Here is a 25129-nt window from a genome sequence, read left to right as displayed (position 1 = left end):
GATATTCATTCTATGCAAACCATATGTGCAGACTCCACCTGTTCAAGATGCACTGAATAACAGCTGAGATCAGGCGTTCTACATATTTTTACACTGCATGTATATTCAGTCACACTAGAACTGTTGAAACTTGAACACCACAAACAAATCTACCAAAGGCAAGTATTCCCATTTCGTGTGCAGTACGTCCATGTGGAGTGTCAGTGTCTCGACAATCGGGGGGGTCATCTTGAAGTCCTATTCTGTCCCTCAGGTCCCAGTGATCTCCGCATTCACTGGCTAATAAATGGGCACAGTCTGGACACCCCCATATCGGAGTACCGCCTGCCGCTGGGTCAGAGGGAGGTACTAGTGAGCAGCTGGCTCCGAGAGGGGCCGCTGATCAAGGACGCCCGTTACAACTGTGTCGCTGAGGCCAGCACAGGAAATGTCATGTCTGAGGTGGACCTCCGCCTCACTATTGGAGGTATCTGGACCTGATGCTTGTATGGCTGTGAAACTGTCCAGTGTGCAAAGTAATTATTACTGAAGCTCTGAGAAGTGAGAGAAATGTATTGTGGTGATCCATTTTCTCAGTCTGATCTAAATATTTTTTTCTCCTGTGATTATGACTTAAGAAAAAGGGGGAAAAGGGGTTTGCCTGGATAATTGAGTTCTGTGAAAAAAAGTTGTTTTTGTAATATTCATTTTGTCCACAAGAGGCTGAAGTGCGCCACTACCCCATGATCTAAATGTGTTCTGAAAGGTACATATATAGTGTATATGTACCTTGTGTTTTAAAGTGAAAGGAGAAATTTAAACTTTGGAAGAAACCTGGATTCAGTCACAGATGAAAAGATGATAATTAGAAAAATGACCCTGGCAAAACTTTATTTTTAAATCCTAAAACAGGATTTAATAGAAAACTATTTAGATCAGACTTAGAAAATTGATCACCAGAATATTTTTCTCGCTCTGCTTCCGTAATTAAATGAAATAATAAAACCTATTATGTCTCCAAAATGTGAGATGTATTGTGAGTAATGCATGTAGAGAGGTAATGGAGTGCCTGGGATTGGTTGTCAGCAATGCTATTCTCTCCATAAAAGATGTTGTTATTTGACAGATGAGGAGAGCATTCCATCCAGGGATTTGAACCAGTGGAAAGGTGCACTCACAGAGCATGAGCAACTGCTAAAAAGATGGGAAAAGGCCTGGGTAGGTCTATGTGCGTGCATGCACGTGTGTTTTCTGCCAACCTCATAAAAGTTATTGTGCGGTTGCCCGGGTCGACTTGCATCACGTGCACCAGTTTTAACCAGCTCTGCATGTCGGGCTTCAGGCAGGTGGTTCAAACTCTGCAATTTTAACCACGAGAGACATGCAAAGTCTAGATTTATTGGGCCAAATAATTAGCGAGACAAAGCTAAAGCAAGCTGAGTGATATACCATGAAATAAACAGTTTTAGTGTTCTTCAAATTATCTTAATCCTACTTTTAAAGGTGTTTTTCAGGGTTTGAAAACGGTGAAGTACACTTATTTAAGTAAATAACTACAGCAGTTTTGTTAACTACTTTTAGCCATTACATTTAACAACATTACGTTTAACCTCATTTTCTGTTCCACATGATCTATTAACCACATTCGGCTAATTGTGTTCTAGATAACCAAACACTTTCATGTTCCTTTTTAAAAGGCTTACTAAAGGGTTCTAACACATAGACATGCACAGGTCTTGTGACATGTTTCACTAAACTTAGTGAATTTCTCCCTCCACAGGAAAGCTGTGATGGCCACTGAGCTCTGTGAAGACGTCACGAGCTTCACTTGTGTTGGCTGAATCTGATTGTGAACATGGTCCTCAGCCCAGGTGGACCACACCTTTTGACACTGAAACTATCATAAACCGATGGAATACAATGTCCCGGTGTCACGTCTTACGTAGGAGTTTGAAGGAGTATACAGCAAAGAATTCACAACACCTGCGTTCTGCAGGGGGCTCAGCTGGCTGTGATGATGATGGTGTTGGGACATCTTCCAAAACTGACAAGGGGATGAAGGTCATCAGGTCTGAGGACGTGTGGGCTGCCTTTCTTCCAAATATGCATTTATTTCTATTTTTACTGATGAAAATGAACATCCTGAAAGCAGTGCTTGTATGGAACAATAAAGCTGATGGTATATGAGGCGCACTGATCTGTTTTTGTAAGTGATGCAGCATCTGTTTATTGTTTGGTCATTTTACAAACGGATGTTTGCACCTTCACCGCCTTCCAGAGCCTCAGTACGGACCTTTCAAGCTACCTTGCAGTCTGACATTTTCACTTGATATTATACCGTGTCTTTAATATTTATTGGGCTTTTTGTTTTTTTCTCCCAGAGTCAAAGCCCGAGCTTATTCACAGGGTTTAGATTATAGTAATGGAGTAGGTTACTATGGAAGTAGGGTTCTTTACATCCACAGTATACCTCTGATGTTTGACATTAAGCATGATTATATCACCAGAAGTGACATTCAGATTGAAGCCCAACAACCAATATGCCATCGTTGGCATAGGTGGAATTGTTAGTCTGTATCTTGCTGCGTTTTGTCTCCAGTTAGTTTTTCTTCACATTAAAACTGTGACTATCTATTTGCCTTTGAAGCAGAAATAATGGAGTTTGTTTGATCTGTTGCTTACGTTGGCTTGAACATCAATGCATCACATTTATGGCATGTTTGAATGAAGCATTCTTATCACTTTTTGTATAAGATGATAGATTAAATATTCACGGACCTGATTCACCCATTTCTAAACAGGTTATTACTCCCGCAGGACCAAAACTAGAGTGGCATGCTGACACGTCAGCCTTTTCCACAGGAACACTTTGTACAAGCTGAATTATTAACCGACCTCCACCGTGCATTTCTCCTTGAAAGCCAGTTATAATTTCAGAAAATCCTTGACTGACTACAGATGTAAGTTGTAAATCTTATCTGAGACACTTATGCCTCACGAATTTAAAGAAAAATGGGTATTTAATATAACAAAAAATGTGGTCTTTAAATAGTTATTTTCAGTATAAGATATTTAAGTTTACAGGCCAAGTTTCTGCAGTTCAGCATGGCACTGTAATGCTTTTATATTTTTCATGGCGTCATTTACCACAACTGGAACCACAGCGCCCTCATGTGACCCAGTGAAGGAGTACAAGCAAACATAAACATAAAGCTCGTTCTTTGTTTATGAAACTGGTCATGACTCACCGCAGCAAAGTCATCTCAACATTGTGATGTAGATTAATCCTCTTTTTTTCATCAGTAGTTACTGTCTGATACTGGTTTACCTGCTTTATCTGTGCCACACAATAACAATAACACAAGCCGTGTAGATTTTCAGTTATCACAACAACAAAAAGCAGAAATACTGTTTAAAGTAGTTGCATCATCCACACATTCAGCCTAACGTGTTGATTTTGGCACATTTAACCATTTCCCATGGTAGACCAACGACATGTTTGTAAATTAAAACAAAAGGGATGACTTGATTCATTAAAACAGCCCTAACGAAAGTGATAACTGGATATAAATACATACATGAAAATATAATGGTATTAATTCCATTCTTTGAAGAAAGCTAAGCAAAAAGGATTAGAAAATCATGACTGATGTGTGTTCTGTACATTTCTCATTTTCTCTATTCATAGAGTTGCCAATTTAGTAAGTGTATTTGGTGCAGCTGTGCAGGGCAGGCTACATCATTACATTAAAAATAATGGCTGCAATAAATCCTATCTTTGTGAAGCCTATCATGTTCCTGTTTGATTGACACTGTCAGAAAGCTACATTTTACAGGTTGTAGTTAACCTAAGAGTGGTGTTGTATTGGACTGCATTATATATTCTTAGAAGGGATTTCTAATGTTAGAGTAGGGACTGTCATCCGTTTCGTGGCAAACAGTCCTAAATTGTTCCATAGGGAAACTGTTGTGCGCTGCTATTTAACGGAGGCGGGGTGGTTAACCGGAAGTACATTTTCCAAACCAACCAAATGATGTTCATCCCTGAAGTCTTGTCTCTTGTAAAAACTGAAATTTGCCATTTGAAAATACGTTTTACAATGCATAAATCTAACTTTTATGTCGCTTGTCACAAGGAAGATCGCTACTGTGATATCTTCTTCTACTCACTGTGCTGTGCTGCTAAGCTCATTACTGCCCCCTGAGGGCGGAGGAGGGGCAACAACACCCCACACTCCAAAACAGACTTCGACAAGCGACACCAAAGTGAGATTTATGCTTTATCAGAAGCTTTTCTTTTTTTAAAGCTCAGTTTTTTTTAAACAAAATAAAAAGGCTTACATTATGAAGACTAACTGCTTGTTTGGCAAATATACGTCTGGTTAGCGAAACAATGAAATAGGCGGAGAGTCAGCTGGCTTACAGTGATACATGTTGCTCACCTGTTGGCTACTCACAGTAGTCGTCATTATAACTGTCGGAATATTATATTTGGTTGTGAGACATATTTTCAGATAAAAAAAGTGACAGCATCTCACGTTTAGCTTATTACTTTAAATTGCACAAAACCTCTAATTGGATGATTAAGGTCATGTGACCCAAATCTGTCATAAAGTGGGTCCTCTCACTGGTGAGTAACGTTACTTATTATGCTAACATGTTCAAATTAGACCGTGTTGACCTAGTTTATATGAAGTAGTGATATACAAGGCATGTCAATCTAATGTCTTACGTGCTTATATACTTATTTTTAAAATCTTTTTTCATAGCGTGTTATCCTAATGAAATGGAGAAACGACGTGTTTATGGGGTTTGTAAGACCATAGATGCTATGTGGTTTTGAATGAGGCCTAACGTTACCTGTTACATCGAAATAAATGCACGAGGCGTGCTGTATCCTGAAAGATTAAATTAAAAATGGCAATGACTCATTTGTTCAAATCATTTTTCTATTAGCAGTATTTGCTTAGTTGATTTACAGAAATGATTGGGTGATGGGTGTATATTGTATAAGGTTAATGGGTTTATAGAGCTACAGACACACAAACACACATGAATATAATCCTAAATACACCATCTTCTGGTGCTTCTGCCTCTTTCTTTTAATGAACCATTCACAGAAGGCTCAATGATGCCCCAGACACGATTATGAAAATGAGCTCTCAAGGCTACATTGTCCACACAGGAAATTCTTACATCACTGTGCTCTCTTCAAGTAGGCTATCAATATTGTTTCCCTTGCCATTCATTTTATTGTGTTTCATTGAGCTTTTAAGAAACAACAATTATATAACCACAGGCAGCAATGTTTTTGAAATATGCTCACAAACAGGCTCATATTGTGGATGTCGGGCAAGAAAATGATACTCCGTTCCATTCAGTGTGAACATAATAGTGACCAAATGTTGTGTAACTTGTATTTATATTTTCATCAAATATAAAGATGTCCCTGCTGGCCCATATAATATGAATAGACTCAATTTATATGGGGTCGACTATTTTGTTGCCATCATTGCATAACTTGTAATAAAAGTGGTAGTGGGATGTAACCAACAGTAAATCAAGTAGATGGCTGTGTTACATCGCCACAGTGTTGGAGCAATAAAGCAATAAGTGGCAGCAAACGGGTGCAATGGACACATGTTTCCCCCGTCCCCAATATTATTTAATCAAAACTGAGTTTGCACTTGACTGTTAATCATTTGCCGTTTTAATTTAGGTCTTATTATAAATAAAATAAGTCTTATTTTAATACGACACTGGATAGCTGTCCTCATCAAAACTTAGAATAAAGATGTTATATTTTGGCTGCTGCAGTTTGTGTCAGACTGGAGCATCAGATGACCTCACTAATAAAATATATTTGACAGGAAATGATATGCTGCAATAATGTCATTTTCCTATAACTCAACAATATTGCTCAAATAATATCGTCATCTGCAGCAAGTTCATGTTTTATCGTGAATGTTCAAATTCACATTGTGTTTGTGAATAATGCATTTCTTTTTTTAAATAACAAAAACGGTCACTTTTTACCAGTTGCCTGTGTTTGCCCTTTCTGTAATATTGGTTATTTTGCTTCTAGCTAGTCTGAAAATAACTCTTGCTTTTTTGAATGTTTTTGGTAACCCGGCAACAGTAGTCAAGTGGAGAGGTGTCAGCTGCTTTCCAATAAATGCTCTTTTCCTCAGTCTCCCCTTTCTCATTCACTCTTAATGTCTGAACATGAGATGGAAAACTAATATTAAATCACATTCAATTGCAATGGAACATATGTTATTCTTACATCTATTAAATGCTATGAACCTTTGTTGATTATCTGTATGACTTATATGTATATTTTGTGAATTTCCTTAATTAATGCACATGATTTATGAAATAAGCAGAATATGTTCATGTTGTCAGTGCACTCTTATTTTGAAAGCCTTACCTGTTACTTACCTATGGGTTGTTAAAAATGTTACAAGAATATCATTGGAAGAAAAATAATCCTGTTAATGTTTGTGCCATTTTATTTATTTATTAGACGCTCTGTGACCTTTCCACAGCTGGACCCCATCATACACAACAAGGAGCTCCTCGCTGTGGCCTCCTCCACAGGAAACGCCCTCAGTGACCGGTGGGTGGGCTTTCAGTACGTCAGGATCTCTGGACACCTGCTTACAGAGCACTGCAATGTGTGAGTAGAGCTTTCTTAATGTCACCATTCCCATGCACACAGAGTGCACAGTACTCTGAAGAAAGCCTACTATGAGGTCCAATTCAGCCACAGGTCCGCACCCATCTTCAGGAGTATTGAACAGACTTTTCTCATTTCCACATTCAGACAATAGTGCATATGAGAATAACAGCATTTTAGGTATATGTGAATAACGGTGTATAAAGTTTATTATAAATGAACAAGATTAAGAGTCTACAGCTATGCTAGCAGCTCTAAAGGGCTAAATGCTAACACATGCCGTGACGATGCTAACATGCTGATGTTTAGCAGGTATAGGTATCATGTCCATCATTTTAGTTGAGCGTGTCAGCATGCTAACATTTGCTAATTAGTGCTAAACATAAGGTAAAACTAAGGATGTTGGGAATGTAATTATTTTTTGGTCATAAACCAAAAAATGTCACGGGCATCCATCTAATGGTTGTTGAGACATTTCACTAAAAGACAAAAATATTGACTAAATGTCGACCTTCTGGTGACGCTAGAGGAAAAGTCGGCAAGATTCATCCCGACCTTTCCATGAGCCCAACCCACCCTAGTTACTGTTGCTACGTCTGTCGAGCGTTTCAATCTTTGTCACTCAAATTTACCACTCAAAAATGTTGTCTTTAATTTCAGACAGAGGCAGACAGAAGCAGGCTTAAAAGCTGTCGCTGGCAGATTTGATCAGCTGTCGGTAGCTAATAAGTGTCAGCTCCATGAGCTGGTTTGTTGACGTTATTTCGTTCTAACATAACCATGTTTGCGTACTTACTGTTGAAAAGCATACATGGACCAGCAGGGTTATACAGGACTATATGGCAGGACCACTGAACATAATTTGACAGTAGGTATTAGTTCTAATTGTATTTTTGTCAGTAGTGATATTCAAATAGTTAAAAGTGAAAATGAATACCAGCAAATGAAAGTTACATTTGAATAAATTATTTAAATGTAATATTAACATTCCTTTGCTTCCATACAACCCTGACTGTCACTGATTGCAGTTTATCATACGTGCATTACTTTTGATTTTGCAATGTGGAAAGCCAGTTTGTGACATGTTAAAGGTAAAAGGAATAATATCCGCAACACAAGAGAATAAAACGGGAAGATGGTGGCGGTTCTTAAACATTTGTACAATATCAAACCTTTCAAACAGCAGTAAAGACACTTTTCACAAAATGTACTCTTTCCTTGTTCAAGTCATTTTAATCTTCTTCTAGCAAGGTGAGGTATCACATATAAAATACAATTAAATTACAAATACGCTTGCTTTTTAACCGGTGTATCAGCTGATAAATATTTTGCTTGCAAAAACAAAAAGATGAGCAGCAATAATCATGGTGTCAAAGGTAATACAATTGCAAAGGACATGATGATATATTATTAAAATGATCAACAAAAACATAGAAAATATTAGCATACAGGATGTCATCCTAAATCAAATAGGATGCAAATGATGTCTTTTCAAAAGACAAATGTAGTCCAAATATATGTCCATATTTGTCAACCCAAAATACATCTGTTGTTCTAGTACATTTGTACTATCTGCCCTCATACATATAAACAGTCAACTTCTAATTAAATGTGTAGGTGGTAACTGTTCACATGAATGTGGGGAGAAAGAAAAAGCTGATAATGGTGACAATCACAGTCATGGGGGTGGCATTTCTACTTCTAATTCCTTTCCTGGATATTTTTCTCGTTTTGTTATTTTGTCAATGCAACATTCTCTCAATAAATCACGCAAGTATCTCAGATCTGATGATGTACGTATCATTTTTAAAGGGCAGTCATGAAAAAAACCAAAATGTACACCTGCGTCTGGAATGGTCTGTTCCACTATTCTGCAAGCCTCCCCTGAATGAGTCATCCAGCCGGCTGCTCATTGGATAAGACCATGCCATCCCAAGGGATTGCCTTGCAGAGGCAGAAAGGCCTTGCTTCCATTCACAGAAACATTGGTATGCCGGCCTGCTATTTCATTCACATAAAAGACTAAATATTGCATGCCTTTTGTCCTCTGCTCTTGTTCTCCTTTTGTCTTTTTCCCTCCTCTTTTGATTTGCGGCGGCCTGCCTTTTCTTCCCTGCTTTTGTGTTTGCCTTTTTTTCTGAGGAGAGAAGGCAGACGTGCTGTCTTTTTTTTTTCTTTTTTTTTTTTATATTTGCCAGGCAGGAAAGAGAGATGTTGGGAGGGACTGCAGTGCGAAATCTGCAGCAGAGTGAGAGCGGAAGCTGCTTATGAATGAGTGTCAGTCTTTCGGCTTTGCTAGATGCTCCTGAGGACATTTTACATGAATGGTGTCTGGCTGTGTGCTTTCCGCTACCGGGGAGACAAAGATGCTTCATTGCTGCTGGTCTTAAGGAGACTCATGGGCTTTTTCTGTTATCCTTTCGGTTGTTTCATTGAGTCATCTGCCTGAGAAACATGTCGTTCATTCTGTTTTTTTTTTGTTAGTTGTGTCATTCATGTAATTCAACCTGGACCAATTGCTGGGTATTTTAGACAAGCTGTGAGATTGTTACTGCTTCCTTGTTATGAACTGATTTTTTTATGCCTTTTGTTACAGAATACAGATAGAGCATCAGACAAATGGTCTCAAAACAGTTTAATGGAAAAAAATTGCTGTATTAATTTTTGCATTAATGCCTGATTATTAATATATTGTGCGGAAACAACAAGTGTATTAAGTAGTTATAGGTTTTTTCAAAGGACATAACCGAGAACCAGGAGGGATGTTTGCCCATATTCTGCAGCTATTATAAATTAACATGGACAATATATTAATGATGTTGCGTATTTCCGGTCATGCTAAAATTTGACTGTATTGTTGCTTTCAGTGATTCACTGTGTAGACGTTTCCTTAACATCCTTTTAGGAAAATTACATCTTTATGTAACATTTAAATAGAGATTTAATTCTTGAATCAAAGACGTCTGTTTTGTTCTGTTAGAGAAGATTTTTTCAGGATTGTAGCTGTCAATTAAATAGATATTACTTTTCATTACTTTTTTATTATAACTCTGATTTAGTTTATTGTTTGTATCATCCTTTTACCTCAACTTTTGAACAGTTCATCCATTTCATAAGAGATTAATTGTGTATAACATGATTTCAAGCAAATTATTCTCAATAATTATGTTACTAAGTTAATTAATCAAACCACCTCTCATTCCTCATTTCCTTTTTTCTCAGAAAAACAAATAAGAAGGAAAGAATTACAGAGAATAAACATCAGACTGGGGAATTTAAAAATTGATTGGTTCTAGTGTGCTGTAAGTGGGAGGTTTTTTTCTTCTCACTCCGACAGGAAGTGATTTGCAGTGTTCAGCAAGCCTTTTGTTGAGAAGGTTTTCTCAGATCAGTGAGTCATGCTTTAGCTCTGAGCCGGCAGGCAGGCAGCAGTCAGTAGAGAGTATTTGCTCTTCCCTCGCAGTATCCGTGATCATCGACAACATAGACCTTTCTCTGTTCTCTTACTTTTTGGATTTTTGAGGCTAGAAATCAGCAGCAGCATCACCGCTGGAAACCAAACAAGCTGCACCACAACACTGACAGCCTTTTAGAGACCTTTTTCCTCTCCATCCTCTTCTTCCTCTGCCTCAATGCTGCGTTTCCATGGATTGTGTCTGTATATTGCTCTCTGACGGATTGGATTGCAGCTCTGGATTTTACTGAGAGCAGATTGGACTTTGGTGACAGCAGCAGCTCAACAGAACCACCACTGTAACCTCAATAGAGAAAATTACAGTCAGGTGGCCTGTGATTGCTAAAAGGCGTTTGCTGCCTGTACCGCTGCTGCTATGTTACAGGAGAGGGTAATCAGCACGGCTCAGCCACGTCTGCCAGCACACTTGTGAAAGAGGCAGGCTGTGCGTGTCGGTTGGTGGAGAGAGCAAGAGAGAGAAGGGTATGCTTCACCGTACCAAATACAACCGCTTCAGGAATGAGTCAGTAACATCCGTCGATGATCTTCTCCACGGCCTGTCCATGAACCCCAAGGTCTCGGCCACCCCCCAGTCTGCAGCCGAGACATCTTACACACCCCCGACTGAGGTCCAGTCCTCCTCCACCACCACTGCTTCCAGCACCCCCACCAGCCACGGCTCTGACCACCTGGAAGATGGAGGCACCACCCTCTGTACCCTCATCAACAAGGTGTCCAGCCTGAAATTCAGCAACTCAGGCAGCTTGCTGGGCATCAAGGGTCTGCCCTCGGCTGTCAAGGACCTGGCTGTGTCTAAGCTGCAGGGGGGTGGGGGATCGGGCTCAGGCAGCTCCAGTGGCTCGAGCCCCAGCGCGGCAACAGCAGCAGCCTCTGGTGTGGGCGGCTCTCTGTGCAGCTCGGCCTCCCATTCAACCCCCTGCTCGCAACTGGAGCCGGCCGTCAACATGAGCAAGAAGAGCAGGCTGGACGAGCTCCAGCCCGGCGGAGAGGACTGGAATCCAGGTGGAGGCGGTGGACTGGTGAGCAAACCCCCAAGAGGATGGCTACACTCGAGCGAGAAGATCTCTGGTCCAGGAGTGACATACATTGTGAAGGTTGGTGATCTCTTTTCTGTTTTTGTCCTCTCCCTCCTTTTCCATTCTTTCTTTTCTTTCAATGACTCAAGCTCAGCTACCTGCAGGGGGGAGGGGGTAAAGGAGAGATAATGTAGTTTCATTGGCACATCACAACATGCCCTTGAGTGGGTGTATGTAGGTTGGCTACAGCAGAAGGCTGAGTGAAGGAGCAGCGACTAGAAAATAGACATTTAATAATTCAGGAAATAGAGAAGGTCAACAATGGGGGGGGGGGGGGGGGGGGGGAAAGAGAGGAAAAATGTGATTGTAAAACGAAAAACAGTTATCAGCGTCATTTTGAGAATGCTGTAAACATTTTAATTCATGTGGTCCGTTTTGTGTATGTGGAGCCACAGCAGTATGCCCTTGTAACCATGGTGATGTGTTATTTCTGTACATTGTGCATCTCTTTGAGCCGTGTAGCTGTTTCAGCTTGCAGATAGTGAAATGGTGGAACAGGAGAAAAACAACACGCATAGCATCCGTGTCTCATGTTAATGTTCAGCTATCATACATCATTTAAAGGGACACAAGTTGGCGCACAAATACGAGAGCTGTGAATGTCATCATGCCGGCAATGAGTCAGTGACTCATTGCCGGCACGAGGAGCGATGATGCTGAGCCCTGGCTCTACAAGGTGTAAAGTGAATGAAAAAATGGAACAAACCATTTTCACCGAAACCACAACGTAGCAGAAAAGTCTGAACGTCTTTCTTTTCATTTATGCAGCACATTAAACAAAAAGTCAAATGCATTCTTTTTTTTTTTTGTTGTAGCAGTACTGAAGAGCAATGTGTTGTACTCCAAATCAAGTTACACGGTATGATTGCCATCATATGACATCTAGTACAACTTGCCTGAACAAAGCCTACAGTATCTGTGACCAGCGTGACATTCCATTAACTGCATTAAGGACGGGAGAGCTTATTTGTCCAGTCAATGCTGCTGAAAGCATCCACACTGTGAGAGGGGAAATGGCTCCGGTCCGTGCTCCCCTACCCTCTGCTTTTCCTGTGGTTTGAGGTCCTGTGTGTATTGAGCTCAACGTGGTGTTATGCTCACAGCACTTTTAATTAGCGTCATGTGGTCACTCCTCGCGCATCATGCACCATTACTCTAAAGGGACATTGATTGACAGTGACACTGTTTACGCTCACACTTTTATCCCATTGTAGCTACATGTTTACACAAAAAAAAAAAAAAGGTCAACAACAAATAGCTCAAATGTGCTAAAAACCACAACAATATAGCGACCACTTTTTACAAATAGTCATGTGATCTGTTGTTAATATAAGAAGTATTGACTAGCTGCTTGAATTGCAGAAATCACCATGCTCTTTGCATATTGTAATTAGTTACTGCTCATGCCTGTTTATCCTCTGTTTCATGTCATTCAACATTTATTAATACTTACTTATGTATTGAACAAGTGCTTTTATTGTCTTTACCTGACATATCCTGTTTAGACTGTACAGAACGGGACTGTATATGTAATGTTTCTAAAGTAAGAACGTCACACATTATGGAACAACAATGTGTTTTGCAACATCCTTAATCTGAGTTCATTGGAAATAGACATTTAAATCTATGACCACGGTAGACGGGCAACCCGTGTATAAAGGCTGAGTCCGGGGTTCGAGTCCGACCCGTGGCCATTTGCTGTATGTCGTCCCCCTTCTCTCTCCCCCTTGTGTGTGTGTGTGTGTGGTTGTGTGTGTGTGTGTGTGTGTGTGTGTGTGTGTGTGTGTGTGTGTGTGTGTGTGGTTTTGTCAGTGCATATTACAGAACCTGCGATCACTTAGAAGTTGTTATTCACTGCGATCATTTATGGGCTCCTCAGAGCTGGCCTCCCATTGATTTTCATAATTAATTTGAAGTTCAGTTGTGCTGTGTGAACCATGTACTTGTTTGTTGTACAGCATGAGAGAAAATGTGTTGCTCAGAATAGGTCTCTACCAATTTTAGAACTGTTTAATATATTTTTGGCCCTGCTGAATTGTGCACTTTAAACTCAGTGTTCTGAAAATAGATGACATTAAAAAATCTGCAAACGTCATGTTGACAAAATGGAATTTGTTTGCCCGTGCTAAACGCTCACTGGAGAGAAGGGGACTCATAATATGAAAGTTATGATTCTAATAACTTAGTTCTTTCTGAAAAAGAAGTGGAAACATTAGTGTGTCTGGATGTCTGGTCTGTTACAGGCAGATTATGAATGTGATTCTGATAACAATAAGAACTCGTCAGCACAAAATGTTCTCAGTCTGCGTAATATTAATCAGAGAAGGTGTTGTGATGTGAGTAGGTGGCCGGTACTGAAGATTGTTTTATGGGATGGGAGGACTACAGTCAGCTGATGTGGCATAGTAACACACCAAATCTGCTGGATGTTTTTAATTCCAAAAAGCAAGATTAGCGAGTTACCCTGTGGAGTTTTAATGTCAACACACGCATGTATCTTTTCGTTGAGTGTTTCTTATCATGATGCATTATGTGTGAAAAATCACTTTCCTTTCTGATTTCTAAATATTCCATTTATGTTGTGGTGATTTGGTATACATCAAAGGACTGCAGTTCTTTGGATTTAGTGAGTTTCTCTTGGTAACGCAAACAAATCTGATGTGTTTCTAGTCATGAATGTAACTTTTTGACATTTTTGCTTTCCAGTATCTGGGCTGTATAGAAGTCCTTCGGTCAATGAGATCCCTGGATTTCACCACAAGATCACAAATTACCAGGTATGTATTTCCTCTCTGTATTCTGACCTTTCATGATTTACTAGATTTACTTTAAAACAAATCCCAGTAAATCAGTTATTATTCCACCTGATGTTTTATTGGTTAAACCCACAAACAAAACACGTAAGACTGGTGTATATTTGTTAACAATGAATACATGATCTAACTATTTAAAATTAATATTTATCTTAGTTATTTTTGTCTTAAAAACCCCCCAGAAATGTCAGAAAACTATTGTTTGAACCAAGTCTAAAACGTTCGATTATTTAACCAAACCTAAATCTTAAGATTCCAAATATACAAAAACATTAAATATATTATTTTAGCTGAGCTGAACTTTCATTATAAGATGAAGAAATTATATTTCACTGTTTGCCATTTGCTGAATCAACTTGGTAGCTAGTTTTTTAATGATATGCTAATATAAGTTAGCAATAATTAATAGTATTATTGCTAACTTAATAACTAACAAAATCAATAACTAAGTTACTGTAACTGATTGTATCGATCAATGTTGAACTTTTAACATGCAGGAATGTGAGATTAAGTTTCTAGTGCTAACGTTACTGACACTGCCTGGGTGTGAGTCTGTTCACAACGTGTGTACTTCAGCAGACGCACGAGCACTGACAGTGATGACTCTATAGACAGACTTGTATCAGAACTGTATCGTTAGTAAAACTTTATGAACTGTATTATCAGTTCAAATTAGTCATTGAAAATCTTCGATGTTACCAAATGTTTTAGTGATTAGTTATTAATACATCTTAGTTTTGTCTATTAAAACACTTGATCTCTCGGTCATGCCTTAGCAAAGAAAAACGTATAATTAAAAGCAGAACATTTTTCTCAGTATTCATGAGGTTCAATCTGCAATCAACCTATTTAAAAAAATAAGACACATTTAAAAACGTGATGGGATTTTGATATTCTATGTATTTTAGAGAACATTTAGGGTGCCTCTTATCACAATTTGTTTGCCTGGAATTTTCTGTGACTCCGTGTTTGAAATCATTGACCAATGTGCAGTGAGGCAAAGGCCAACAGTGAATCGGTTTGTGTCATGTCCACTTTTATGCTTGACTTCCTGAAGTCAGTCCAGACGAACGTTAGCTTACAAGGCCACACAGCAGCCGTCTCTTACCTTCTCTCGCTCACCGTGTGTATGTGTTTCTGTTTCCCTCTAATAAAGAGAGAGGTAGACAAACGGAGAGAGAAATGTTATGTCTCATGCTATTGCTATTATTAGATTTCACCTTTTCTAAAAGAACCTACTGCTGTGCATGATTTATCCACGTGGAAAGGATACAAAAATGAACGTTTCTGTCATGAAATTTCGCATTAATTTACTTTTTGTTTTCTCATTTATTTATAAATCCTATTTCATCCTCCATATGTTAATAGAAACAAAATCAAAACAGATTACATCAATTTAATCGATGTATTCATAAAGGAAGCAATAATTATATTAAAGGAAATATTTAATACATTCAGGAAGTCCAAATAAGTCTGTTACACGTGTCAATTCTGAAAAATATATTGTATATAATATAATATTTTTTATTTCCCAAGTATTCCTAAATAGTCCAGTAACTCTCATCAGACTATGCACTGGTGTAACAGAAGAGAAACAAATACTAGCCTTAATAAAAATAAGTAATTAATGGGTGAAAATCAAATTATTGAATTATTGGATGATCCCCTAACGATTAGAAACCACACACCAGCTCATGTACCCTAAAATAAAATCAGCTTCTTAATCTAAATCTGCCAAAATCAGCTGTACTTCATGATAAGTTTCTAATTATACATTATACCTGCTAAACATCAGTATGTTCGCATTGTCAGTGTAAGCATGACGTCATATAGCTGAGAGTTTCTTTTGAGCATATGTACGACCTCATAGAGCCACTAGCATGGTTGTACGTGTTCCTTCCAATATAACTAAATGTTTTTTTTTCTTGCCAAAGTACGTAATCATGAGTAGGAACTGTAACCAAAAAAAAAAAAGCCTAAATAACTGATTCTGTGGCTGTCTATGGTCACCATCTTGGCTTCACCCTCCTCTCACCCTCCCTCTAGGGAAGCCATCAGCCTGGTGTGTGAGGCTGTTCCAGGGACCAAAGGAGCTCTGCGGAAGAGAAAGGTACATGGATGGACAGAGAGGGAGGGAGGGAGGGAGGGAGGGAGATGGAGTGATCACGGGAGAAGTGATGCCTACACTGAGAGAGCTGAGAAAATGAATGTTAGTGAAAGGTACAGTAGAGAGAAAAAGAGGAAACGGCATTAGATATTCATTTACCCTTCCACGTTCTATATATAGCATCGCCTCTGTAAGTTCTTCTTCTCTCATCCTTTCTTCATGTAAAAAGAGAGAGAAAACAGAGACAGATGGAGAGAGGAAGAAATAAAGAGAGAGATTGTGCTTAGAAAAGAGAGAGAGGCTAAGGAGAGAGATGAAGAGGTATGGGACTGTATGTGCGTGGGCGTAGCTTCAGCCCACGATGCATTGCACACCGCGCACAGTGCTTAGTGACTCATGTAGTGCACAGTATCTGTGATCAGGAGTGTGTGTGTGTGTGTGTGTGTGTGTGTGTGTGTGAGAGCGTCTGTCTTCCGTGTGTTTGTCCTTGCATGTACATGGTGTGTGTCCACGGTGTGTGAGGAGACTGTGTCTTAATGTGGAGTGTGAAATGAAGCATTACTCTGCTCTCTAGAGCTTGTTCAAATGTCAGGGAAGAGTATATAACACCAAAAATCAGCGCCAACTAGTTTCTCTCGCAGAATAGATGTAAGATATAAGAATGTTATTTTGGATGTGTGACAAATGCACTGGGGGTGACATCAGCTTCGGTTTGAGAATCTTTGAATGGGTTCGGCTAAATTTATCTGGCCTCTTTGCCATCGTCTCTTCATCAAAATGACCACTCGCAACACTTCACAGTCCCCTATTATTAGATTGAATTCACAAACGATTAAGAATATTGAACAATAATGTTTCCTCTGTATTAATTTACTAGTGGTAAAATGACACTTTAATGGATAATACTCCTTTTTATTAAAACACGTTTTGTCATGAAGTTTTGGCTATTTAGCTTCCGTCTTCTTTCAGACTAGTGGAAAGAAAACATCTAAAATACACATTTAGGTGTTTACTTTACCAACTTTGTCTGTTTGCGTCTGTACATTTATTCTAAATTCACCAAAAGTTAGCATTACATAATGCCTTATTTGCATAATTAAACATACCATTTCAGAAAACTTGTGATACAAAAAGTAATTGTCTTAACGGTGATATCTATTGTTTAAATGTGTTTCCCTATTCACCTGAAGTGTCTACCCTTAAAGGAATAGTTTGACATTTTGGTTAGTTTGCTTACTTACTTATTCGCATAGAATGAGTAAATATAAAACTACATCTAACAGCAGGTTAGCTTAGCTTAGCATAAAGCCTGGAAATGGGGGGGAAACAGCTATCCCTGTTGACATCTGGTATCAGTGTTTATGCTAAGCTAAACTAAGCAGCTCTGTCTGATAACCCGCTGTTAGATGTAGCTTCATATTCACTGTAGAGACATTGTGGTATGTTCTTTTAAGCTATATTGTTTCATTGGTAAAAAGGGACTTTGTTGCTGTATTTAGTTTTATTTGTGTCTGTATGTGTCCTCTCAGCCACCGTCCAAAGCTCTGTCCAGTATCCTGGGGAAGAGCAACCTGCAGTTTGCTGGCATGTCCATCAACCTAAATATCTCCACCAGTAGCCTCAACCTGATGACCCCCGACTGCAAACAGGTCAGTGTGCAACCTGTGTGAACAACTTTAGGTTTCTGAGAACCACATCCATGTGATCAAAATCAATGATGCTATGCTTTAAAAAAGTAGTAGCACCATTGTATTAGGGCAGTGTTACTCATTGCGCGGCTCGCCAAGCTTTAATTGGTGGCTCGCGTGGCAGTGGGCTAAGTAAAGGGGTGATAGATATGGTTATGGAGTCAATACAGATATTTCATAAAAACACTAAAAGCAAGCAGGGCTATTACATACAACCCATTAAAACACTGAAAGTGTCTGCTCTATTAGCCTACAAATAATTGATAATAATAATAATAATAATTGCTAAAAGATGCAAATATAGACCAGAAACAAGATATTTAAACTTGCTCGGCACTACCTACACTTGACTGCGGAGTTGCCAGTTTTGGCGGTTTATCAGCACTACGATGGCGAATGTGCTCTTGGACGGGTAGATACATGGTGAGCTAGAAAGAAATAAACTTAAGCTCATTAAAAAATATGTTAACATAAGCATGCTTATGAATATGGACATTTGGTAAAAAATAGACAACAGAGGCTCATAAAGACGACAACTAATACATCTGAACGATTCACTGAGGCATCTTTTGAGATCGCATGGATTTTGGCTCTGGCAAAAAAACCTTCTCAGACTCAAAAATTGTGAAACACTGCTTTTTGGCTTCAGCACAAATATTGTTTGCAGTGTTTGACAACATCCCCAACATATTAAGGTAATCCTGCTTTTATTGAATGCATTGGTTGGCTGCATTGCATATTATATGTTCTGGGTGGGATGACAGATTAATAAGCAGACAGGCTTTTTATGACTGGATGTAGCTTTTCATACTTTGCGGTAAAAGTGGCTCTCCTATTGACTTTGTCCGATCAATGTGGCTCTCACGTAAAAAATAGTGAAGACCACTGTATTAGGGGTCGGCACACACCTCTGTGTAACCACATTGTGTATACTGCACAAGTAATGCTGGGTCAGAAAAAAACAAATCCACTGGTGAAGGCCATGGGAAACGCTTGAAAGCTCTGTGAAGCCACCTCTAAAAACAACAGGAGGCACTGCTCTAAAGGAAGTCAATGATTTCAAATACCTGGGCTCGTGGGTCAACTCGTCCGAGCAAGACCTTAAAGTGAGGAAGGCGCTTGCATGGAGGGCCCTGAACGGCATGACCTGTGTGTGGAACTCCAACCTCCCCCGACAAATGAAACTCAGCTTCTTCCATGCAACAGTGGAGTCTGTTCTCCTGTATGGCAGTGGATGCTGGACCCTGAAGCCCACCCTGCAGAAATCCCTAGATGGGTGCTACACGAGAATGCTGCGTGTGGTACTTGGCATCAACAAGGATGAGCATGTCACCAACACGCACTTGTATGGGGGGGCGCTGAGGGTGGGCGAGAAAACAGCGGTCAGGAGAATGAGGCTGGCATGTCACTGCCAGAGACACCAAGAGCTGCCAGCCAGCAAACTTGTGCTGTGGGAGCCAACACACGGGCACCGATCACGAGGGCGTCCCGCAATAACATACGTGGATGTACTCAGGAAAGATGCGGGAGCAGAAAATACTGGCGAGCTAGCCAGAGGCATGGAGGATCGGGATGACTGGAAGAACTGATGGAGGGCCCGTCTGAGGACGACCTAGTAGTAGAATAGCTAATAAAGTGTAGCCTGCGTTTCAGTATATTTACCACACGGTATGTGTCCCTCAAGGTAAAGAATGATTCTCAGTAGCTGACTAAAAAAGATGACAAAAGTGATCAGAGGACATTTGTTTCCAAATGTAGGATGATGTGAGAGAGGAGATCTTATTTTTAGCCATTTCTAAAGTGACACCATTTTTTAAATAGAGTTCAGGATGTTTGTTTCAGGAGGTTTACGTAATAACAGAACAGTTAAAAGAGGGAGACAAGCAAGAGCAAATGAGCTCTCCAGATGTTGCTAGAATAACCAGAGGATGTTTGCGACTTGACTTTCCCTTTGCATGCCACTATAATTAGACAGTTATACGGGTAACAGAATATTTCTTTTGTGGTGGTCACAGTGTGCATTGCTGTCCACCCCGGTGTACTTCTTCATACTGCCAGCAGATGGTGCCACATTTACAAATAATAAATATAATTAATAATCCGACACACAGTAACTCAAACATGACAGTATAACATTTCTAAAATCTTGAGTATCAGTTGTCAATTGTGACTCAACCAACTATGAAATAAAGCTAAATAAAAGTTAAACTAAACAAATATCGATCTTCTCATGTAAGTGTGACATCTGAATACTTCTAATATGGCTGCCCCACGCTATGTTGGATACCGGACAGTTAATTCAATTAGTGGGTAAAGGCAAAGAAATTAACCACATTCTTCTGATTTACATTTTAAAGTATATATGTCTGTATAAATAATGCATTTGTATCTATCTGTGTGTATGAAGAGGTATTTGTGAACTCATATGTACTGCATCATTTTGCTCCTGACAGATCATAGCCAACCATCACATGCAGTCCATCTCCTTTGCATCAGGTGGAGACCCCGTAAGTAACTCAACGACCTGTGTCAAATAATGAACTGCCGTCTGTGTGTCGTTATAATTAAAACCTAAACGATAAAGATTTTAAATAACACAAAATACGTGTTGTGGTATGAAGGTCTTGTGGTATTTTGTAGTTGGAGATTATTGCAACACATTGAAATGAGTCTTTTTTTGTTTTTAGGACACAACAGATTTTGTTGCCTATGTAGCAAAGGACCCTGTTAACAGAAGAGGTACGTGTTCATGCCTTTGATTCTCTACAGAGTGTCTCATATCTCACATGCAACATGCTCATTACATTGTGTTGCTCTGGCCCATGTCAGCATGTCACATCCTGGAGTGCTCTGATGGGCTGGCCCAGGACGTCATCAGCACCATCGGCCAGGCCTTTGACCTCCGCTTCCAGCAGTACCTGCAGTGTCCCTCGGGCAAACTGTCCTCCACACATGACAGGTGAGGCGTTCATGAAACTCTCTCAAATGTACGTATTCGCACACACACACGGACCATATTGAGTTTCATGTTCAAACCATGTTTTTCCTCAGGGTGTTAAACATGGAGGAGTTACCATGGACAGAGGAAGAGGAGGAGTCATCAGAGCATCCTTACTATAACAACATCCCTGGCAAGATGCCGCCGCCGGGAGGCTTCATCGACACCCGGCTGACCAATCAGAATGCAGCGCCAGATGGATGCCAGGTGCAACTCAATTTATGTAGATTAATCTCAGGAACTCTTCATGTGGATGTTATAAGAGATGCACTTTTGCAATTGTTTTTGGCAGATTCAGATTTTCTTTCTTTCTAAGAACTGTAATTGACAGCATGCATAAATATTTTTGTAACGTTTATTTTATTTTATTGTTTGTTCATGATAAAACATTGACTATTAAACCAAAACTGCACCAAGTTTAAGAACCTTATTGTTAAAACCTTGTTGTTGAGGCTGTTCCTCCACATCTTGTTTTGGACTTGCAGTTGTTACAAATTGTGAGCTTTATGTCTTCTTCACTCACGCTGAAGGACTTCCACACCCACAGCATTATGTGTGTGTGTGTGTGTGTATGGCTGCACTGTGTGCACAACGTCTATTTTAAAAGACCAGCTCATGATCTCCCAACTGATACCTGTGTGTCTGTATGTCATCAGATGGGTCCAGGTTCAGTGGATCAGACATATTACCAAGGGCGACACTGCGGAGAAAACTGGGGAGATGGAAGGAAGCCCATTATCATACAACAGGGTAAGAAAATGCATTCTTTCCTACTACTTAAATACATAAGACATAATGTGTGTCATACATTCAACACCGTGGCTATGATTGTTTCTCGTAGGATCATTTGATATAAACAGTCTGCCGGAGAGTAAAGGGCAGGGGCCAAAAACGGGAGAGATGCCCGCGTATGTGAACACTCAACAGATTGACGCCCAGGTGCTCGCAGCACTCCAGGCAGAGGCGGAAAATGTGACAAAGGGCATGGCAGCTGCAGCCAAAGAGAGCCCACAGAAGGACCTGTTTGACATGAGTAAGTCCCGGTCTGTACGGAAGCTTCAGTTTGTGTTTGTCATGTGATTTGAATAGTGGACCCATTATGATTTTTCTAACATTGTAATGACTTTCTAATAAGAGCTCTTAATTATAGAGGTTTTCTCAGTGACGTCGGTGTGGCATTATAATAACATCATATCAGTAAGGAGACAATAGAAGGAGTGTTAATGTCTGCAGCTTTATTCTTTCCTCCTTTCAACTTCCACCTTAGCTTTTGCTATTATTATACATGAAAGATCTCTCGCATAAAGATGTGTGCAACTATGTATGAGGAATCCATGACACAAATTACATGTGAGCAGCGAACTATTACATTCAAAAGTCAACTGTTCTTATTTAAAGTCTGAGTGCGGGTGTTATCATCCACCTACTGTAGTTATTTAACTGTTAACGGTCACATTTTACTTTGTTCTTCCTCTAACAAACTCCAGCAATTGTATGAAAAAAAGTCATATTTTAATCAAATTGGACTCATATTATTCCCCAATACAATGTGGGGAAATTATGTTCATTGATTTTTAAAAGTTATTGAATTAGTAAGTCATTGCTGTACTATATAAAACGTTTATATATAGTGATGGAAATATAATTGACCTGTACTAGTAAGTCTTAAAAGTGAGGATTTGCACCATTACCTCAGCAAAAAGAAAAGATTCCAACCTTAATTATATTGTGTGAATTATATTTATTGTTCAAGAGAATCAAAAATAATTTTATTGCTGGGTATGTGAGAAATACATTCCACAGCACAACAGAATAAGAACACATACAGAATAATATGACGAGCCTCAGTGCAAAAACAGTCCAATTCACAAAGATCAGCGCTAATAGCAGCACGCAGTTAAAATAAAATGATGAGCGCATTGTGTCACGCCCAGACTCCCAGCAGGGATTGTGGCCAGGCGAAGGAAGCGTCATATTCTGGGATGCCGTGACAGGATGCAATGATAATTGTGAACAAAGCTCCACTACATCATTTCTTTAAAATACAAGATGATAAATAAACAAATAAGGTAGTTATATAACAAATATAAACCTCCGCAAAAAAAGGGCAAAGGGCAGTCTGCTGCAAAACGTTATGGCAATGTTTGCGTGGTCGGGCCTTGATTCGGGGCACAACACAGTGAGAAATCATTTTACCTGTATACCAAAGGGGTCTCAGTTAGTGTACATGCATTTTGATTTGATAGGAAAAGGCAGAGGCTCAGGATTACTTCAGTGTTGTTCACCAAATGCATTTTGTTTGTATCCTGTAGACAGGTTTTTAAAACCTGCTTTGTTTACATCCATGTTTACTTGTTAGCAGTCTACTTCTTCTCTGCCTTTTTCTCACGCAATCTCGCTCAGTGGAATAGTGTGAAAGAGAAATATTCTGCTTCAATCCATATTAGTTGGCGTTGTCAAAAGCTGTTTGCGCTCCCGCTTGCCGCACACAAACAAAAGCGGTCTAGCAGCAATCCGATGAATCACTGAGGATGTTGCTCGAGGATTTATTTTTATTTCTAGGGTGATGACATCATGACATTCAAAGCGTCATTCAAAAAACCTCATTAGACTCTTCAAATGTAAAAGAAAAGACATTGGGTACATCCTTAGATTATCCAGTCACCACAACGCTAATAATCCAGTTACAATCTTTTGACCTTTATGAAGAAATTAAGACCCTGTTCTCAAGCTAAAGCAATGATGACCTTGTGTTTCCCAGAGACATGTTTAAGTTTTCATACTGAGTTATATTATAGTAGCTGATATTATATATTAGCATAGTTCACAAGTCTTGACAGCTGTAGGATGTCAAGTTAAAATTTGTACTACAGATATCCTTCCTCTCTTAATTCATCCTTTTGGCACTGCCCTCACCTATACCAGAGCCCTTTGGGGACGCCATTCAGTCGCAGTCCCATCCGCCATCCCAGGGGCAAGCCAAGTCCCAGGCCTCCAATCTTCACAAGGCAGCATCCGTGGACAACTTGAGCCCTCTTCTTGTGCGCTCCGTGGCCTTCCGGGCGCAGGAGGAGCTGGAGGGCCAGACGTGGTACCATGGCAAGATGAGCCGCCGTGACGCTGAAAAACTGCTGAAAGAAGACGGGGACTTCCTGGTTCGTAAGAGCACCACCAACCCAGGGTCCTACGTACTGACGGGAATGCACAATGGACTTGCCAAACACCTACTACTGGTGGATCCTGAGGGCACGGTAAGACGTGGTTAAAGTAAAGTAGACTGTGTTTCAGGGAGATACTGTAGTCAGTGAGTAGGAATGCATAAAGTGAAAGAAAACTTTGATAAAATGTAACTTCTTATTAATTCTCAACAGACATCTAACATCTCTCTCTCTCTTTTCAAAGGTACGGACAAAAGATCATATATTTGACAGCATTAGCCATCTTATTGGCCATCACCGTGACAACAATCTTCCGATTGTGTCAGCTGGGAGTGAACTGTCTCTCCTACAACCCGTTGGAAGGAAACAGTGATGTTTGCAATGCCTGGTGGGAAATAGGAAGCTCTGAACAGTCTCTCCTACCATCCTGAAACTTGAAGATGAAACATGAGAAGATGCGCTGACAGTGTTTTGGGGAAATTGGCCAGCAGTTACTTTACTGGAGGCTCTGGAAGACGCAAGATTTGTTAAGATAAAAAAACAATTATTTATAGAACTGTTATTATTTTATTGTGGGGACTGAAATGCTATATTTTTGAGAAGACATAGGTGCATTTGGACATAATATCTTGATTTGGTGTTTTAAAAGACAAAAAAAAAAGAAGACAATTGTTCTTGTAGTTTAGATGAAGTGCAAATCAAACCTCAAAGAGGTGTAACGAGAGTATTTTAGAATAAAAATCGGAAATCTTAGTTTTGTCTGTCAAGCACAACCACATTTCTACAGGAGCCGATGGCTAAGAGTCCGAGGAAACAAAAAGAGTTTGGACAACAAATGCTGTTTATAATGAATTACTTTAGGAAAATGTCCTTTAATCTCACCAATAGCGTGACAGCTCACTCAATTAGTCACTATATGAAATCTGCTTTTATTGGGGATTAGAACTGAATGTGTTTTGCTTTGCAGTAGTCACAAAGTGTTGGGGTGCAAACAGGCATCCTTCATAGTGCTGTCAATGGCTTTAAAGATAAACTTTTTTTATGAAGTATTTTCTTGTGTCACTGCAGTCGCATGACTTAAAATCAACTGTTCTCGTGGACATCGTTTGTAGACCTTGAAACCCCTTCATTTGAAAGAGGTGCTTGTGTATGCTGA

General features: G+C 39.7%; 1 protein-coding gene across 2 annotated transcripts; it reads left to right on the top strand.

The window, feature by feature from the left end:
• Positions 1 to 1784: 1784 nt before the first annotated feature.
• On the top strand, positions 1785 to 24651 carry shc3 (SHC (Src homology 2 domain containing) transforming protein 3). 2 transcript variants are annotated; one of them, XM_029445105.1, is made up of 14 exons: positions 1785 to 4609; positions 6528 to 6658; positions 8476 to 11227; positions 13916 to 13986; positions 16069 to 16132; positions 17659 to 17778; positions 20271 to 20324; positions 20505 to 20556; positions 20647 to 20776; positions 20869 to 21022; positions 21472 to 21565; positions 21657 to 21848; positions 23741 to 24066; positions 24218 to 24651. In XM_029445105.1, the coding sequence occupies exons 3-14, from the start codon at positions 10598 to 10600 to the stop codon at positions 24344 to 24346; spliced, it is 2016 nt and encodes a 671-aa protein (XP_029300965.1). In that variant the 5' UTR covers positions 1785 to 4609; positions 6528 to 6658; positions 8476 to 10597; the 3' UTR covers positions 24347 to 24651. The 2 variants fall into 2 exon arrangements, with proteins under 2 accessions (XP_029300965.1, XP_029300966.1); XM_029445106.1 differs by lacking the exons at positions 1785 to 4609; positions 6528 to 6658 and having other exon boundaries at positions 8314 to 11227.
• The last annotated feature ends 478 nt before the right edge of the window (positions 24652 to 25129 follow it).

Source organism: Cottoperca gobio, chromosome 12 (genome assembly GCF_900634415.1).
Source record: "Cottoperca gobio chromosome 12, fCotGob3.1, whole genome shotgun sequence".
Classification (NCBI taxonomy): domain Eukaryota; kingdom Metazoa; phylum Chordata; class Actinopteri; order Perciformes; family Bovichtidae; genus Cottoperca; species Cottoperca gobio.
Note: the sequence above shows the minus strand (reverse complement) of the source record. Positions and strands in the feature narration are given on the sequence as shown.